This window comes from Tachypleus tridentatus, chromosome 12 (assembly GCF_004210375.1).
Source record: "Tachypleus tridentatus isolate NWPU-2018 chromosome 12, ASM421037v1, whole genome shotgun sequence".
NCBI classification, from domain to species: domain Eukaryota; kingdom Metazoa; phylum Arthropoda; class Merostomata; order Xiphosura; family Limulidae; genus Tachypleus; species Tachypleus tridentatus.
The window spans coordinates 106,422,957-106,443,736 of record NC_134836.1 but is presented as its reverse complement, the minus strand read 5'-3'; the positions used below and the strand labels follow the sequence as shown (position 1 = coordinate 106,443,736).

Sequence of the window (20,780 nt, the reverse complement as noted above, 5' to 3'; positions counted from 1 at the left end):
ACTGTGACCAATGCATAGTCTAGTTAGAACAACTTCCTCTTTCTGATCCTTACAGAAGTAAGACAGCCAAAGCCCAATGTAGGGTTTTATTTAGGAAAGATTGTTTTCGCGTTGCTCACTCCAAGTCGACTGCCAGCTAGCATGGAGCTGAGCCTTGAATACAGGACCATAGTCCAAGTATGGGACAGACACAGCAGTGATAGTGCCAGAGCAGATAGACTTAGCTGCAGTGTCGGCAAGCTCGTTCCCACAAATACCAACATGGCCTGGTATCCAGAGAAACTGGATAGAATTAGATGCTAGAGATAAATAAGACAGTCAATTTTGAATATCAGTGAAAATATGGTGTGAACCAATGTGAAGCAATCCCAGGGCCAGCAGACAACTGAGCGAGTCAGTATAAATAGTGTAGTTTGAGTACTATTTTGCTTTATGTGATCCAGGGCAAGAGAAATGGCATACAGTTCAGCAGTTAGCATAGAAGCTGTAGAGGGGATTCTGCGCACAACCACCAAAACCACAACAAACCATGGCAGAGCCCACACAGTCACCTGATTTCGAACCATCTGGATAAATAGGAATGGAAGGATGCTTCGAAAGATGTTCAGCAAATAGCAGACAGTATTTCCAATCAGGAGTGTCTACCTTTTTCAGATGACTTAAAGACAGGTCACAAATGGTGACTGTAAGACGTCATGGTGGGATGGGCTGACCAGTGGATACAGCAATGTTATCCAAGGACAAAACCAATTCATCCAACTGATATGAAGGCCAAAAGAAGCAATAGCAGACCATCTGGTCTGAAAAAGCATGGCCCATCGAGGAAGGAAAACACAACTCCAGGTGAGATGCTTTGGTAAGGAATGAAGTTTCAAAGAATATAGTAAAGACAGTTGCAAATGGCGAAGGTGCAGAGAAGGTTTATGAGACTATGTATAAGCTATGAACTAGGGAAGTGTGGTAAGCTCCAGTGCAGAGCCGAAGTCCTTGATGATGAATAGGGTCCAGCATCATAAAGTCTGGCAGAGCCATAGACCAGTGATCCATAGTCGAGTTTCGTTCGAATAAGAGCACAATATATCTTTAGCACAGAACGTCGATCTGCTCCCCAAGTGGTGGAAAAGAGGACACAGAGGATGTACAGTGCTCTTGTACATTTGACCCATAGCTATTTGATGTGTGGTATAAATGTCAGCTTACATTCAAAGATAAGCCCCAAGAACTTTGTCTCAGGAACCACAGGCAGCACAATTTTACTGACATGGAGTTCGGAATCATGGTGAATAACCCATTGGCAGCAAAAGTGCATGCAAACAGTTTTAGAGAGAGAGAGAGAAGTTAAAGATGTTTGCTGTGGTCCACTTCAGTAAACAATTGAGGGTATTCTGTAGCTGCCGCTCAATATACTTCATGTTCAATGGCTGACATCAGATGTGAAAGTCGTCGACATCGAGCCCGTTTGCAACAGTGAGAGGGAGTTGTTCAATGATGGCATTAATCTTTATACTGAAAAGTGTAACACTCAGAACACAGCCCTGAGGGACTCCAAGTTCCTGTGGAAAAGAATGGGAAAGTGTCAAACCCACACAAACTCAGAATCTCATGTCCATTAAATATATTTAATAAAAATGGGCAAATGGCCACGTAACCCAGATATATGGAGGTCTCGCCATACCTCCATATTGTATCATAAGTCTTCTCAATGTCAAAGAATATTGATACAAGATGTTGTCATTTGAGAAATGTTTCTCTGATTGACATCTCAATTTGAATCAGGTGGTCCACGGTGAAGCACTATTGTCATTGGGTGGGTGAGAAGAGGTTGTTTGATTCGAGGAACCAAACAAAATAATCATTAACCATCCTCTCCAAGGTGTTAGAGAGAGAGCTCATCAAAGCAACTGGATGGTACTTTGAAGGAATCTTGGGATCCTTCCCAGGCATGGAGGAGGGCAGTACAATAGCCTGGTACCAAGCATCAGGAAAAACATTCTCCTGCCAGATCCAGTTAAAAACAACCAGAAGGATAGCAAGAGGAGCAGGAGAAAGATAGCGCAGCATCTCATCGTGTATATCATCAAATCCAACCAATGAAGGACCAGTTTGAGTTCCACCAGTGTAAAGGGACGATTATAGTCATACAGACAATCAGCTCAAAAGGAAAGAGGTGATTGCTCTGCCCAAATCTTGATAGCTAAGAAGGTGGAAGAAGAAGCAAAAGTGCTAGACACCTGGCAAAAGCTTTCACCTAGAGTATCGGCGATGCTCTGTGTATCAGCTACTTCCTGGCCATCAGAGAGAATGATCAAGAGGGGGACAGAGTGATATTGCCCACCAACCTCTCGATTCTTGTCCCATATGACTTTGGAACTGGTGGTAGAGGATATGCTGGTTGTGAACTTAATCCAAGATTCCTTTTGGCTTTGACGTCTTACCCATCAAGCATGTGCACAGACCAGCTGGAAAGCGATGTGGTTTGAGAGTGTGGGATATCTAGGGAAAGTATCCCAGGCTCATTTTTGAGCCTTCCGTGCCATGTGGCAGACAAGATTCCACCACAGACAAGGATATAGTGGAAAATGTGTCGAGGTTTTAGGAATATATTGAGCAACTGCTTGTATAATACAGTCAGTTACTGCTGCCACACAGTCGTCTATTGATGGCTTACAGACAATGGCAGGATACAGCTTCCACCAGGGCATGCGGGTCGAGTGACATCAACCATGGCCAGTCTCTCTGAAGATTATAGGAAAATGATCACTGCTTCGTGGATAATTGTCAACCCTCCATGAAAAATGGGAAAATAATGAAGGGGAGCAAACTGAGAGATCAACAGCAGTAAAGAACTGACTAGGGACATGTAAATAAGTAGAAGAACCAGTATTGAAAAGAGAAAGGTTGTGATCAGAGAGCATATGCTCTAAAGAGTGATCCCTTCTGTCAATATCATCACTTCCCAAGAGGGGATGATGTCCATTAAAGTCCCCCAGAATGAAAAAGGGAGATGGCAACTGTTCAATGAGTGCAGGTGACAGGTAGAGAGAACAAACAGTGATGGTAAGACCCAAGGAAACAAGAATGGCTACGGCCTCCAAGGGTGTGTCGTGTAGCAAAGACAGGGTAGGCACATGCTGATCAACCAACAGTGCCACCCCTCCATGCACTCGTTCAGTCTATCATTTCTGTACAAAGAAATCTGCTGAAAGATGACTGTATCAGCAGGTTTCAGAAATGTTTCCTGTAAGATGAGACAAACAGGATGGTAGGAAGCAATCAGTGTTTTGATGTCATCCATATTAGAACGTAAACCTTGAAAGTTTCATTGTATGAGGGTGGCCATTTTTATTTACATGTAGGCAAATTGGGTGGAGAACCCTTCTGGTCATGACCACGTCTTTCTTTCTTACTTTCCTTATACGAGGGAGGTCTATCGACCTCCATGGATCCTGCCCTGGGTCGATTGGGCAGGTCTTTGCTGTTGGAAAGGGATTCCAGAGACTGAGGACGTGAATGAATGATTGTTTTGCATCTTGGGGTGAGAGAGGAAGATGGATCCAAGGAAATGCCTGTACCTGGAGTCAAAGGATGTGGATCTTGGGGTTTGGTGGAATGTATATAAGGGACAGAGATAGGTGTTGAAGTTAATTCATCAACATTTTTAACCGTGGAGGTCAAAAGACTTTTCATTTGTTTGGAGAACAATTTTTTAGGAGGCACAGAGAGATCTGTCTGCACTCCCACAGTAGATGTGGAACAAAGTGCAGCAGCATACATCTGAGATGAGGTGTTGGACAGCAATTTTCGAGCCTCTATATAGGTAATGTTATGAATCATTTTCAAATGCTCTACCTCTTTTTCTTCCAACCATTTAGTGCAAGAATGAAAGTAGGACAGATGAGAGACATTTCAATTGATGCAATGAGGATCTGTTTCACATTCATAGGCATCATAGTCCTTGCCACTGCAAAGAGCACACATCAAGGAACCATGACATGACGCCTTCGAGTAACCGAACAGTTGACACTGGAAACATTGGAGAGGGTTTCGAATGTATGGCCATACTCTGCAATTAAGATAACCTGCCTTGATGGTGGCAGGCGGACGTGGTGATGTAAATGTCAGAATGAGGACATTGGTCGGCACCATAATTCCATCTTTGCAGGTGGAGATATGCCTCACTGCAGAAACACCTTGGGTGGAGAAACCAGCAAGAAACTCTGCTTCTGGGATGTTCTTCAAATCCCTCGCAACAATAACTCCTTGTGATGAATTCAAAGTAGCATGAGGTGTAACCTCTATAGCTATATCCCCAATTGCCTTTGAATGCAACAGGAGTTCACTGTGTTGAGATGTGGATGTTTCTGCCAATATATCACCAGATGGAAGCTTTTTCACTGAGTTTAGAGAGCCAGCAAGCCCCTCTAGTCCATTCTGAATGAAAAAGGGAGATATTTGGCCTAAAGATTTGTCTGAAGGTGTGTGCAATATAAGAAAATGAGGTACAACAGGTGGTACAAATGGTGAGGATTGCTGCTCAGAATCTTCAAGACGTGGTTGTTTACCTATAGACTGTTTTTTCACTATTTTTTTAAAATTTTTAATTGGAGTATCCATAATAAAGAAAGGGAAATTTCGGTGCCCACTGACCCCATCCACCATGGAGCCCTACAAGGGGATGCACTACAATGTTAAACAAGGACACTGCAGCAACGCCAGGGTTTTGTGAGCACTATACCCAAACACCAGTATCAAATATAATGTCCACAACACCTGTTGAGGACATCCAACACTGGTATTTGGTTGACCCTAGCGTGAGTGTACCAGCCGATTAACCCAAGGGGGCCATCCCAAGGCCACCTGTCTACAGGAATTCAAGGCCAAAGTGGTGTGTTAGGATTGGACCCCTCAACCACCAGGATCATCTCCTCCCCTTCACGGGTCGCCACACACGACAAACATGTGGATGGATGTTTAGATCCCAGAGGAGGTAAACTGAAAGAACAGAACCTTCCCTGGGAGGTTCCCTCACCATGATTTTTCTGGATTGGATTAAGTTTTTAAGATATTTTCCAATTTGAAATAGATAACTTTCTTCCAGTCTTTGAATGATTAAGATACAGTATTTGTAACAAGTCAAAAGTCATTTTGTCCAAGTCAGACCATAATGATATAATTATTATTGTGGACTATCCAAAAGATGTATGAGGGAGAAAGTTTGTTTTGCAAGCAAAAATAATTTATCCTTAGCTTATTTGTACTTAGTTTTAGTAACAGTTTATTTGGATGCTATCTTTTGCGACATTCATAAATGAAATACACTTGATATCACTGAATCTGATGTTGTGCCAAGACAAACTGATGGTACACCATTAGTGTCTCATATGTAATAATCCAAGTTGGTGCAAATCCAATTTAGTTACAGTCTATTTAAAGAAATATGAGTTATCTCTTATGTTGGACCAGCTACACTATAAAATCTTCAAATAACGTGATTGTGTGCCTTGGGTATAATATGAGTAGCCAAGTTCTTGGTGTAGAATGTGTTTGTCATTAGCATTCTTAACCCAGATACTAAGATTTTAAAAGTTCACTTCTACATATACATATACAGTAATTTATTGCTATCTAACATCCATGCTCTTTGAAACTTGTTAAACAAGGTGTAGCATTTCCATGATATCTGTTTGGCAAAGTCTGTTCAGTAAAATTTTAAAAAATGTATTTTTTTTACTTGGATTGCTAAAAAAAAGGCATTTAAGTCCAGTCACAATAAATAATGAGCAAACCTATCAAGACATTTTGTGTGAGACTAAAGTAATAATAATAATAATATAATTACAACTTGACCACAAGTTTCATGACATGAGCTCCAACTTTGTTCACATGTTAATTAACATAAATATTTTGTTCAAATGTTCTGTATGAACTATACAAAAGTTAAATAGGTATCCATAAATGCTAAGATTTAGACAATACTATTTATAAATATTTTTTGTGAAGTTTAGGTACTGTCACTATGATTAGAAGTTGTCTTGTTGCTGTATTCATTATGTAAATTAACAGACTGAGAATTTGGGATGATTAAGGTTGTATAGGGCTGGTAGTGTTCAACAAATCATATCTAAAGAAATAAAGTAATAGAAATATGTTCACTGTACATTTTGAAATTCTGATCTACTGATATGAATTCCAACCATTAATTAAAAAGTTTATTTGTAAAGAACCAGGAAGATAAACACTGGTCAATTAAAGTTTCTTTCCATTTCATTTTCTAGAAACAATTATTGTTTTTTTCTATTCACTTTCAGGTAAACTTAATCTAACAATTACTTTTAATGTTTTATTATGTTATCACTTCATTACATATCACACTAAAATTCCCAAGTAAAAATAAAAAAATAAAACACTTCACATTTATCCTCCTTGATAAAATACCAAGAGTATAATCAATCCTTTAAAGCCAGTGTCAAAGAACTTGAGTTACAGAAAATATTTGTACTTACCAGATATATTTTCTAACACAGGATTAATTTCTTCTTTAAATTCAGTTTTAGTTTTCATATTCATATTACAGCTTGAACTATCCAGATCATCATCATTACTGTCACTGAACTTTGAAATAATATCATCTTGTAACAGGTCACCAGGCTGTTCCATTTTCTCTTGAACAAATACAGTCTAATATTGAACAGCCAGTGTTATCATTACAGATAGTCTCCACAGTTTAATAGTTCAAAATATAATAATATAGTCAATGAATCCAATGCTTCAAACTTAGCTATGAGTGTAAACAATTATAAAACTAGTTAAATAGTCAAGCTTCTTAAAATGTTAGGACTTTAGATATTTAAAAATCTTTTGAATATAACATTTTACTTTAACATAGCTTGCTAAAAATGAAATATGTATATTCCAAAATATTCTAGTAATAAATGTTTGTTACCATCTGATGTGTCAAATATTTGTTGTTGTTGTTATCTTGCTGTTATTTTTTAAACTTCCATTCCCATCTGAATAAAATAACTTCAGATATATTACATACATCTATACACCATAAACAGCTGGGGAAAGTCAACTGGTGGAGCAGCAACTAGCGAAAGGCTGCAACTTTCTGAAGAAGGGAATACCTTATGGGTTTTTGATGTTAAATGAAAGTGATAATAGAGCAAAGGTCATGAAGGTGATTACATGTTGCCAAGATGGATGAAACAGTAGAATGTGCAGTGTGGACAGAGCTCCAAGCTATTCCACTTAGATTATATACATCAGGTTGTCACTATAACAGTGGGCAGAAGTAGTTCTCATATATATTCAAAGGTAAATCTAAATCTTGTTCAGATGGATATATCCACAAAGAACTACTCAGTAGATATTATAAATGGCTGTTTTGTACTACACATTCAACCCTGTATTTCAAATTGAAATTGTACCCAACTGGTTGCTTATTGGATGATACACACCACTTGCAGATGAACCTCCCATGTCCACTTCTGTAGCAGCTTGGGACTAAAAAGTCATTGTTTTGGGCTTCACTTAAAGAATGAGTAAATCACATATGTTGAAACACACAACTGTACATGAACCACTGTCATTAGGCACAATCATCTGGAAATAGGTCATCACAAGGACAGTGTAATCAGTTGCCATTACAAAATAATTACATTTCATTCTGTCTGCTTTCCTTTTTTTTTGTATAAAATGTTCAAATGACCAAGTCAGCTTTATAGATATGGTTTTAAAATTGTTTTTAGGAAACCCCTTCTCAACAGTGAGCACCAAGCAATAGCAGATCAGCTTAAGATTTCTATACTCCCCTGCTTGATTCAGACTTTTAATAAACAATTCATATGAGATAAGGGTAACCATTCAGTAAGATTAGATGACACCAAATACAAATAACTTAATGTTTTGTTCTACACACTAGGTGGTAATTGGTTTGAGGTGTTTATTATTCTCCACTCCTTTTGGTGTATTTGATAATTTTTTCAGGATCTGTATATAAAGATCATCACACAATGTTTCCCTGAAATGTATCAGGTACATGTAAAATGTACAAGATCAGTGATGGAGCTGGAAATTAAACTCAACAGGCTAAGGTCATTACACTAGAGCCTAGGATAAACTAGAGGAATGTTAACACTAGAAGTACTTAAAACCATCTAGTGATACACATAACTAGAGTTGAATGTATTGGACGTAGTTCACAGATCAACCTTCAAGATCTCCTCTAGTCAGTATTAAAAGAAAGCAAGAGAGATGGTAACATGCATGGTTTTATGGAAGGCTATGTTACAAAGCATTTGTCTGGACCAAGTACGTCAAATGATTTGGCTGATAAATCCTATCTGCAAAAGTGGATGAGGATAAGACTCTAGACAAGAGGGTTGCATCCTAAACAAAACAAGCAATGATGGAGTTCATGAGAGGAAGCAGTCTGAGCAGGAAAGCCTGAACTGTACATAAAAAGAGAATCAGGAATAGAAAAAGCACAAAATGAAGGAAAAAAACATGATAAAAGCAACTGATTACAGGAGCATTAATTTTGGAAAAATGAGGAATCAAGAAAGAAATTAACCATACCTTATACAGGACAAAAGTCATTATGAGAGAACTGAGGAAATAAACAAGGACAATTCTCAATTACACAAATACTTAATTTATTAATAACCATGGTTTGCCAAGAAGCACATAATAAAACGGTTTGTAAACATGTTTATATATAAACTTTAACCTACAGCTCAGCATATTTCCATCAGACTTCTTGTTTCCTATATTAATGCTTCTGCCTTCAAGCTTACAGAGAAAGCTCATAATATTTTATAAATCTACTTGGTTTTAAACTATCTGGAATTTGTAGAAATAAAAATAAAAATGTAGGAATACTTAAAAATGTCAAATTTGTTTCATTTGATGTTTATAGTCTTTTTTTTTTTAATTACCAATATACCTGTCAACATGTGTAAACAAATTGTTAGTGATTTAATTTTTAAGAAAAAGTCCCTGTTCAAGCCCAGGATTCAAAAACAATGATAACAACTTGCTTAAAAAAGGACTACTTCAAACCTTTCCTTGCAGAAGCTTCTATGGATAATTTAGAGAAGAAATTATATAGTGAAGAAAATAATACAAAATATATAAAGATATGTTAATTATGTGATTTGTCTTTGAACAGGCTCCTTAATAATTTTACAAGTTTTCTCAATTTACAAAACAAATGTATTACGTTTACTATAGAATTTGGTGGAAATGGGACGTAATAACAGCATACTTTGGCATTTGCCAATTAACATGTCAATGCTGCAATAATGTGTATGAAGGTGAAACAGAACATTCCATAGATACAAGGACTGAAGATCATTCTTAAAAATGGAAATTAAGGAAAATGGATTAAATCTTTGCATTTCACCTTATTGAAACTAAACACCAATTTTATCTGATAAAAAAACCAAAATGGATTTTTCAACTACACCAACTTAGGCTACTCCCATTGAGTCATCACATCATCTTGCATTTTAAGATTCACAAGTTATAATGGGAAACTTAATTTATCAGATTTCATAATTTTTATAGGGTGTACATTATAACAAAAATTTTTTTTTATAAACATTGCTTTCAATAAAACTATAATATACCTTTCAAAAAAGTACAAGCACTAACATTAAACAGAGAACCACGTGTCAACAATTTGTGTATATATATATATTCCTGTTTCTAGGTAAAGTATTTACTTTTGAGGATAATATCTTCACACACTATACATCTGTTAAACTTGTACTAAAGTTTCATTGTTACTTACTCTACCTGTCTCTAAACATAGACTCAAATCACAGCTTACTGCCTTCATGCAAGAGAACCAAATTTTCACTTTCAGAAGATGGATGAGGCTAAAAGTGGCCAGTTGTCCATGTAATAATGAAAACAAAGCCCTTGTGAATGAAAAAGCAGAGTGAAAGCTTTGATCACCCAACAAAAAACATAGGGAGCAAAGACCAGTCTAAAAGTCCTGGAACTGATTTATACATTTAAGGTGAAAGAGGAAAAAATAACTACAGGATGTTCGATAAATAGGAATATGGAAGTGAGCATGTGATAAGTCAAACTTCTTCATCAAAAGATTTGGAGTAAACACCTACTGAAGAGACACAAATTACTTCATTGTGAACTTAGAAACATCCAAATAGTGGTTCAGACAAGAGGGATCAATAATAGTACAAATCACTAGTACTCTTGGGGACTATAAAAAGACAGGAATAAGACAGAGTAGGAACTAACAGTCCTATAGAGGCCTGGAGAAGAAATTCCTGAAATGCCTCAGAAAGATGCTGAATGGACAAAAGACCTCAAGGACAGGGGAAATTCTTCTTATGACATACAAAAAAAATACAGGGATTTACAGTAAAAGATTCCCAAATGTTAGCAAACAGCATAAATCTGGACCCAACTGGACATGATCCAACATGAGAGTCACATATACCTTTGGAAGCATGTGGGTTAGAGGTGAACAATAGTACAATATGAAAGTACTGACTGTATATGAAACTTTAGGAATAGGGACTTGGATCTGTGAATTCATAATGAATCAATTCTGAACAATTTTCCATTTGAAAGTCATTTTAAGTATGAAAAACAAAAAAACTCAAATTGTTTTTCAAATATAAACACAAGAAGTTAGCATTTTCTTTAATCATTTATGTAAATCCACTAATGGTGAAATTTGACACGATCCGTCATTACCATTGGAAAAGTACCAAGTAAGAAGTCAAGATCCCGAAATCATAAGAACCCCTTATGTATTACTCATGACAGTCCAGGTAAGTACAGTAATAATGCCTAATCAGTCTCTTTGTGGCCTTACGGAACACCTCATTTCTACAATTCCTGTTGTAACATAGATAAAGCATATTGCATTAGTGACTGCTAGTGCAGATTTAGTTTGATAACAGCACATGAATTGGTAACACTTGCTGCAGAGTAGAATCCTGCAAAAAAACACATAAGGGATCCAAGAAAGGAAACCAGTGGCAAGATTAATAATGAAAATACTCACCTCTCTTTATAATTTAGTAAGATATACAGGGATTACTCAAAACACTTAAAGGAAGATACTGACAGATCATGAAAATAATGTCAGATAAAAGTGCTGGAGGAAGTTTGTTTACATACCAGCCAACACATTCTCTTCCTGCAGGCAATACAACCACACAGCTAGAAAGGTAACATATCTGATGAAAGCTGACTTGCAGAAGTCTCCTCACCTCCAAAGAGAGACCAGAATAAACAGTATCAATCAATTTTTGTCATCACACCATCAAGTTAACCAGATAAATAGCCATTATCTAGCACTTTGAAAACCTTTAGTGCAGAAAAATAATACTTATAGGGCCTCACTGGATATAACAAATGATCAGGATCTGATCTATCAGAAAGAAATAGCATGCCAGCGAAATCAGTAAAAGGGATTTAACCCCTTTCCTGACTGCCAGTGGACAACCAAGAAAACATGGGCCAGTCTGAATATAAAAGGATGTTTGTAGAATGATAAATTCTCCCATGCAGGTGCAGCACAAACAAATTTAACCTGTGATGTATAAAGGCAAGTAGCAACAAAAAATAAACCTTAAAAGAAAGGTTATCCATAGCACATGAAGCTAAGGTCTCAAATGTATGTCAAGAAAAAGCATATAACATCACCTTTACATATGAGTGAGGTAAATGAAATAGTCATTTGGGACAAAGAATCTATGGGATGATGCAGAAAAAGAGAAAGGTACCTGGAAATCTCAGAAGTTAAACCCTGACATCAAGGGAAGGGCCACATAACCTCCATGCATGTAGCTTGAGCTTCAGAATGGATTGATATAAGATGTGGGATTATGGCTGCTTAACAAAAATGGCCAAAGATGAAGTGTAAAAAATTGGCATTACCGAAGAAAATACAAAATTGGAAACCATGGTTCGGCTAGTTAATCTAGTGCTACCAACAGAAGGCAACAAAGCTGTGGAATTAAAAATTGCTACAATTCTGAGTAACAGATGAATTGGTGAGTAGGCATATAGATGCAATCCAATTCAGTCCTGCCTGAATACATCTATTCCCAATGCCCAAGGGTGAGGTACCAGACATCAAAATCACAGTAGATGAGTGTTCCAATGAGTGGCAAACTCATCAATCATCAGTGTCCTGAAACAAAAGCAAATCCAATGGAAAAAACTCAATGAACATCCACTTTGTGGGAAAATATGTCTAGGTCAACCACCAAATTTATCACCCTCAGAACATGGCAAGCTAATAGGTTATTATAATGGAAGCAGGCTAAATATAGAAGATACAAGGTTAAAAAATAAAGAGACGTAGAATAAGTGTCCCCCTTGATAGTAAATGTAAGACATCACTGTCAAATTGGTGGTGTCAAGCATAATGACTGTACCCCTCAATAATTCCAGAACTTGAGACATCACCCTTTGAACAACAAGAAGTTCTAAAACACTAAAGTTCTCATTATTGGTAAATCAAGTGGATCACTGTTCATGGTCCACTGGGTTCACAGAGACCACTTAATGGTTCATATGTGCACTCTTCCCAAATGAATGAGGAATTCATGTGATGCTCATATCTCCAAAAGAGAAAGAACCATTTGCATTGTGGAATAAAAAGGCACGAGTGAGAGCCAAATTCTAATAACTTGAGCCCAACTAAGATATGTGTTGAAAAAGATGCTCATATAGACAAAAGGTGGTAGTGGAGTGAGAAAAGACTTCTTTGCTCTGATAAGAAATCATTCCTTGATTGCTTTAAAGAGTATAGTCTGGGCGTGATGTTTCACCAATTAACATGATGGTGTAAGCAATAGCTATTTGTCCATGTCATCGGGTGTGCAAAGGCCCAGTGAAGGGCAGGGCCTTGAACTGCAACACACAAACTGCAGGCACAAAAAAAAAAGAGAGAGAGATAGATAGTGGCAAGACAACTCAGTTACTAGAAAATACATATAGACTTTGGAAATACTGAAGATAGCCATCCACATTCCTGCCAAAAATTGCCAATGTAGAATGAGGAGTGATTTTACTGTAAGCATTCAAGATCTAAGAAATGATCTACACAAAAGATCAAATGAGTGAATGCTAATATATCTCCTGCCTTCTTGGTACAACATCCTGAAAGAACAGTGGGAAGTGAAACTTTTGTGCATGTAAAGGGTACTACAAATTGTGTGAAGCCATTTTGTGTCAGGAGAGAAGTTATTGTTTCAGAATTACTCTTTTTATGTTTCTAGTATGACTTCGGAGTGTAACATGAAACTACACGTTTATCCTCAATAGATTTAAATTTGTAACACTATACCTCTTTGCATACCTAATGTTATTGTTTTATTGCTTTTAAACTATATCTAAACTAAAATTCCCACCACTAAATTTGTAAATCACTGTATACAAGCAGTTTCCCTGACATCCATTTTACTTTCACATACTTCATGTAGAGCAGAATGAAGTTGGTATTTATACTATTCCTTTCCACAATGTATTAGTTATCACATGTAGCAACTACAGATGTATCTGCAACTGAGACTGCTGAAAAGTATTGATAAATCATCACTCTGATACACTATATAGATTAAGGAATGCAGGATGGAATATTATAGCCTTACAATAGAGCCTTGTGGTAGAGCTATAGTTATCAGAGAATCACCAGTGGTGGAATGAAACACTATGGTGGATGTCCAGATCAGATTTAAAATAATATACTAAACTGCTGTAAATATTAAACACAGAATAAGAGAATCTTTATAATCAAATGAGAAATCCCAAAACTAAGTTCTATTTTGCACAGCTGACAAAGTTTCCATAAGTAATTAGTAGAATGTTTACAATACATCCTGTGTGAACATCATAAATGAAACAACAGAGAATTAGCAAATATTACTGTTGCAAGACAAAGTGTAATGAGTTTATTTGTGACAATGCAGCAAACTTGTAATTAATTCTTCATATTTTAGCTATAAACATGTCATTACTAATCAGCTTAAAAAAACACAAAAAGTCTAGAAAGACTCAATTGCAGCTACATATTCTATCCAGTAACACAACCACAAAAGTTTCAATCTACAAATTACCTCTGTTTTCACTGTTGATCCATAGTTATCTTCTTTCTCCTCTTTTATCATATCAAATTTCAAAACTGTTTGTAGAGATCTTTCTTCCACATAATCAGCTTTTCCTGTAAGTAAAAATATAAACAATGTAGATTCTCCACAACAAGACACAATGTAATTTATGCACCACATACCATAATCAAAATCAATACAGTGTATTTAGTTGAGCAAGTCTCTTCTATAGCTTTGTCCTTAATATACTAATGCATAAAGAAAATTAACTTTCAGCATACGGCAGGTTCTGAAAATATACCTGTACCGACATGCACATTTTTAGTTGTATAATCCAAAACAGTAGCTGAACATTCCAATGACCAAAGTATTTTACTGTATCTAATATCAAAATGTTTCCTGTGGAGAACAAAAGAAATAAAGGTAAAGAGTACTTCTGGAGTTGAAATGCACACCAACCAAAACTGATAAGTCTAGCAGAAACACATCAAGAATAAATAAATAAAAAAAAAGAATAAAAAAGTAAAAGAATGCCAAAATTAAGCACTATGTTGTACCCCTTCATGATTGCTACTATAAGACAATCATTGAAGAAAAGATGTCATATCTTTAATGTCTTGAAATGTAATGCTAAGGTGGAAAACCAACCAATAACCTTGACCTCCCCTCCAGGGGTATCACTTGCTCATGAAATACCAGCACAGATAGTATAGCATCTACAAGAATTTCAGAAATACATGTTTACCTCATATATGGTTTGTTTTGAATTTCACATAAAGCTACTCAAGGACTATTTATGCTAGCCATCCCTAATTTAGCAGTGTAAGACTAGAGGGAAGACAGCTAGTCATCACCATCCACTGCCATCTCTTGGGCTACTCTTTTACCAATGAACAGTGGGACTGACTGTCACATTATAATGCCACCACAGCTGAAAGGGTGGGCATGTTTGGTGTGATGGAGATTTGAACCCACGACCATGAGATTACGAGCCGAGTGCCTTAACCACCTGGCCATGCAAGGCCTCTCATATATGAATGAAGCTACATAATAAACATAGTATCATTACACACTAATGAATAATTTTTCAATTGTAAAACTGTGACAGAGTAAACCACCCTAATATTGATAATTGACAAAGTACATACAGAAGGGGTTTGTTGGTTGTAAGAAGACCATGCAAATCACAGTGACAGACAAGGTTGTTATAAAGTATTTGTTGTACTTGTTGTCATAAGAAGTTATCTTTACTACAGTGTAAGTGATTTTGGCAGAGTTGGTGAGACAGCATGTTGAGAAGTTGAATGTTGCTACCACTATAGGAGTAATTCTCAGATTGTTGTCTATAGCATCAATTCAGGTATTCACTCTTTTTGTAACTTTTAAAATTTTCAAACAATTTCTAAGTTTTAGTTATTAACTGCATTAATATTGATATTATACTTGCTTATATAATTCTGTGTACTATAAATGTTACCACACTAACCTCATCCAAATTGTTTAAAAACTACAGAACTTGCTATTTTTAATGTTAAACTAAACTGATTCTCCTGGTTTCAATGACACTATATTCTTAGAAAAGTGATTGAAGAACAAAAAAGTTTGAAGCATCCATTTCAGAATCTCATACCAATTGTAGACAAGACTACTATTCTACTCAAGATTTAGGAAGAGACACTGATAAACTGTGAATTTGACAAAACTAGACTGCTGCAGAAGAGACTGTGACAAATAACAACAATGCAGACCTCTATGTCATCTCTTCTTTACTAAAACTTATTTTTTGAAAAGAAAAAAATCACAACTGAAACATCTGATTGTTAAGCATAGAGCTGCATAATGGGTCATTTGTGTTGTGCCCAGATTTGTAAGACTGAATTATTCTTTATACTTCAAATTTATTCATCTTTGGTCAGGCCTTGAAAATCCCAGAAGTCATATCACCATGGCAACTAACAATTTCATTGGGGCATATAATAAATAAATATAGACCCTAGTTTCTGGTACAAAGAACAGCAAAAGATGTTAGATAACTTTTCTATCTCTACTATATTAGACTTGGCTCCTAAATTATCAGGTTGTCTCCTAGATATGAAAATATTTGTTGAGGCCTTGTCTTTTTTTTTTTTTAATGGTGTAGAGCAATTTTTATGATCTGAATCTCTCAGTTTCAATTCAAACTGCTCCAAAACTAGCCCAACTTGTCTTTGTTATTGCAAAGCCACTAAGATTATCTCCACTTTCACTATTTTTGACTCAGCTAAATTTACCAACAGAGTTTCCATATTTTATCAGAGAGATGACTGCTTTGAATACAAACTGTTTTTGATATCAATATTAAAAATAAGTTTTTAAGCTCAAAACTGTGAAAATGCATGTGCATAATCTCCTAAACCTCCTAAGTAAAATCAAACCTTTTTCTTATGGAAAACTTAATACTTCATTCATCCTTTATTTTCTTCAACAAACTTTACATTCATTAGGTCAACTTGACCAATGTTGTAACCACCGTAAAAAATATAAAATTAAACTCAATTCCCTTTCTGTTATGACTGCAAATTGTAACTGGATAGAAAAGTAGTGTGTGCTAAATAGTATGAGGTTTGTAACGATATACCTCTGTTTACACTTTTTATTACCATCTGAACAGTGTCTAACTAATAATCTTGCCACATTAGGTGTAAATCCAACAGTAAATGTCCAGCTCACATTACTTTATCAAATTACGTAACACGAGTTGCTTGTGAGAATATCCCATGAAGAATATTTTATTGCTATTGTCATCATTTTGTATTATCTTACCTAATCTAAGTTAACATTTTAATACTTTTATGTTAATAAATTTAAGAATAGACATGAAGCACAAAATATAGTAATGACATGGGTTACCTAGTTTTTGCTCATGACTCTCAATGAAACTTAAGCCTCCTTTCTATACAAATGACACTAGAACACTAAATTTTTATTCAACTAAATAATGCTCCTAAGTAAAAAAAAAATGATTCATTGGGCAAATAATGTCCTATAAATATCATAATTTTTCTGGATTTTTCACTACAGCATAAGACTGAAAATTCCTCTACATTTGTAGAGAAAGCATCATTACATGCCATTTGATAGATAATAAATTTCTATATACTGTATGGTATTTATTATAAATAATGTAGTGCAAAACATTGGAGAGAAATATTGACAATCTGTGAAAAAAGGATGTGGCAAATTCATCTAATTTTCAAGTTTATTGCTCCATTGAGACCAAAATCTGTACTTTTCCTCAGTAAATTACCTATAACAATGAGTAGTTTGCAGTATATTCTGTACTTTTTGGGGTGGTAATGATAATGATAAAATTAATGAAGAGGAAAACCTCTAATGGAGATAGAGGATGTTTAAAATATTTCCTTATAAAATTCAGATCTTACATAATATTAAAATTTGATTTGATAATTATGTTTTAATGTTAAGTTTATTCACAAATAAAGTTACTTAATTACAATGTGAATGTAACTGAAATGATGTGACATACAATTTGACTTTCCATGTCAAGAGAGTTTACACAAGATTGATTTCTTGTAAACAAAAAGCTTGTAGTAGGCTAAACATGTTGGCAACATGAAAATCTTTCAATTGCCATAAAAGAAAGCAATGTAATAATAATTGTCTAAATAAATCTTTTGAAGTTTACATAAAACTATAAGAACCAGACACACAGTTTCTTGTTAGTTTATATAAATTACCTGAACTATTCTACTTGTGTTTAAATAAGATTCAAGTTTCTTATCTGTTACTGATTATTACTTCATGCACCAATAGGTTTCCATTGTCAGATTGTGAATAAGGTCTCACTTGAAGGAAGATAAGATTCTAAGACACCTAACGTATAACTTGGAAACTTGTTTAATGTGATGCATTGCATCAAGGAGATACAGAATTGTAAATCATGTGATATTAAAAGAGTAACAAAAATTGTCATTCAGGAATAATTCTCTACCTTCAAATATCAATAGACAGAAAAATAAATATTTTAACACTGATAAAAACTCATGTAAGCTCTTTACAAACAATACATAGTAGGTTAATCACTTAAACCTTTACTTCACACTCATGAGTGATGGAGTGAAATAAGATTAGAAAAGTGTCATCAGATTTGGGTTTATGAAAATAACCATGAGAATTAATTCTAATTTTATTAATATGCATCCATGGAACAGGAAATAAAATCATCAATTAAAACAAAATATCAATGATAAATGAAAAAGTTAGGCACAGAGCTAAATTTGAACAAGTAAAATTCACACAATTTATGTTTGGAAGAACATGAAATATTTAAGTTATATACACACATACACATACTTACTACTTGATATTTTTAAAATTTCATCTTCATTTTTCTCCAATTTGATATCCAACAGGCCATCAGGTTTCTCATCATAACATGATTCAACCTTTATATTTACTACTTCCATGATTATACAGAAGCTTTACATTTGTATTCTTGTCAAAATTTGGTGTTATACTATAGGGAAATAAATTATGAATTAAATGTTGCATCCTTTAAAACAATTCCAAAGTTTTCAATATTTATGAATCTCAAAATTCAAACTATGTTGCTAATTTTCATAAATAATAAGCATAACTTTTCTCACATATTTTTATAAAAATGGTAACAAAATTAATCTCTATTACCAGTTATAATATAGAACATAAGATGTAACTAAATGGTCAGAACTAACAAGAATCAGATGAATAAAAGCACAATGAAGCTCAGCAACCATAGACTCAGATCATTAGTTGTTCTCTCTAATATTAAGTGTTAATAATTAAAGTATATTTACATTATTACAATTGGCAAAAATGAAAAATTTCACTAGTTCTAACTAAATAATAAACTGTTTGAAATTTTTTCCATGTGAGCAAAGACTACATTCCATGTCTATTTCATGACTTTAATAAATAAATATTTTTTCGTAGGTGTGTATCCCACCCACAGATCAAAATAAAGTTGTATATTGTTTGTAATAATATTTACAACATACATATGCTGTAGTACTATTATTTTAATTTTTCCAAATTTTATATTTAAAAGTATTACATTTATTGGAATAAATACATGTCATTGAATCAATATGACAAATTCTTTACTGAACAGTCTTCTTTGAAATTAGTGTTGATAACTTGGTTAGAGTAGTTTAAAAGTAATTTTTAAGAATTACACAATTTATCCTGTCTAAATCTCATCTCCTTGGAAGTAATGTGCATACTTATGACACAAGAAAGACAATTATCTAAATTATGTGCTTATAAATTCCAACTGGGTAGTTTTAAAACATCCATTTATGGGATAAAAATTAACATACTTGTCCAAAGTCTTCATGTATAATAACATTCAAAATAAGCCTAATTAAATAATTTGACTTATGATATTACCTCATGTGGTTTGAGAATAAATCAACTTAATACAAATATAATGGCACTCTTGATGCTTTAATGTTAGGTTTTAATTCTACAATTCTTAGCGTTTCCAGATTTTTCTTCAGTATAGTCAGAAATGTTTACAGTCTAAGCTTTCTATTTTATACACAATATTATTGTGATGTATTTTTTCCTTTTACATATTTTTTTCTAGAGAACTTCCATGTCACTTCCTGCTTCACTTCCAACTTTACATTTATGATTTGACACACAAATAGTTGTTTCAAGCCTATAAAGTATTTGTAAATTAAGGGGATACCTTACAAGATAACGGTTTTACATGTAAAGTATTGGAAACCTTAATGACACAAAAAAAATAATTATTGAATGTAAAGTGAATCAAACATAAACTATGTCGCTAAATAATAGCTTTACTTGTATCAAATTACTTTTTATGTTACATAATTGAATATAGAAACGAAAACTACAATGTGTTAAAAGTAAACATAAGTTCAGATCTATAAGCGATTCGATTACCTACTTCATCTACAAAATTCTAGAAATCTAAGCCCCTTGCAACATGATCTCTGGTGAGTCATTGTATAATATTACCTCTCCTTTTTAAGGTCTATGCAAGATAAATTTTTATTATTCTTAAAAGTTCAATATACAAATTAGATGAAATATTAATACTTGATTGTTACTAAAGCAAAAACTGTGTAGTTGATAGCCTAATAACATGTTGAAACACGTTGCAAAATGGTGATCTACGTTACCTTCTACTGATTTTCATGTGAACCAACTACGAACTTCCGTGATGTCGAAAAAATCCACTTGTAAAAAAACATATATATGTAAAAACGGCTCGTTTGGGTTGAGAATTTTTTTTTTACGTAGAGGAGCGAACCTGACGAGGGTTTGAGACCTTGTAATAAATTACGCAATGAAGGATAAAGTACCAAAAATAAAAATCCCATGCTTCAAACAAACTTTATTTACATCTTAACCACCAATCTGTTACACGTTAATACATAGTCTTTGTTTTAACATTTCATTCGATGAAAAAAAAAGAATGAATAAAAAATCAATAAGGTCAGGAAATAAAACTAAAACTAGTGTTGGTGTCAATAAATTCTTTATGATCTTTACAGCTAAACAGGATCATAGCAAATCTACTAGACATGTTAAATATTAGAGTTAAATGATATTGGCGTAAATACGTGTACCAGATGAAGTTCATACAAATTCTATGAGTTTATACTATAA

The 20,780-nt window shown here is 34.5% G+C and overlaps 1 protein-coding gene across 4 annotated transcripts in view; it reads right to left on the bottom strand.

Annotated features, from left to right (window-relative positions):
- The window catches only part of LOC143234266 (uncharacterized), a 66,103-nt gene extending 45,672 nt beyond the window's left edge, over positions 1–20,431 (bottom strand). For all 4 annotated transcript variants that reach the window (XR_013018570.1, XM_076471504.1, XM_076471505.1 and 1 more), the window contains exons 1-4: positions 20,291–20,431; positions 18,460–18,618; positions 14,112–14,215; positions 6,504–6,678 (exon numbers count right to left, since the gene is read on the bottom strand). Coding sequence is in view for 3 of the 4 variants with exons in the window: in XM_076471504.1 (XP_076327619.1) it covers positions 6,504–6,678; positions 14,112–14,215; positions 18,460–18,568 (388 nt within the window). In the remaining variant the exon portion in view is untranslated. The remainder of the gene's footprint in view (positions 1–6,503; positions 6,679–14,111; positions 14,216–18,459; positions 18,619–20,290) is intronic.
- Positions 20,432–20,780: the final 349 nt, after the last annotated feature.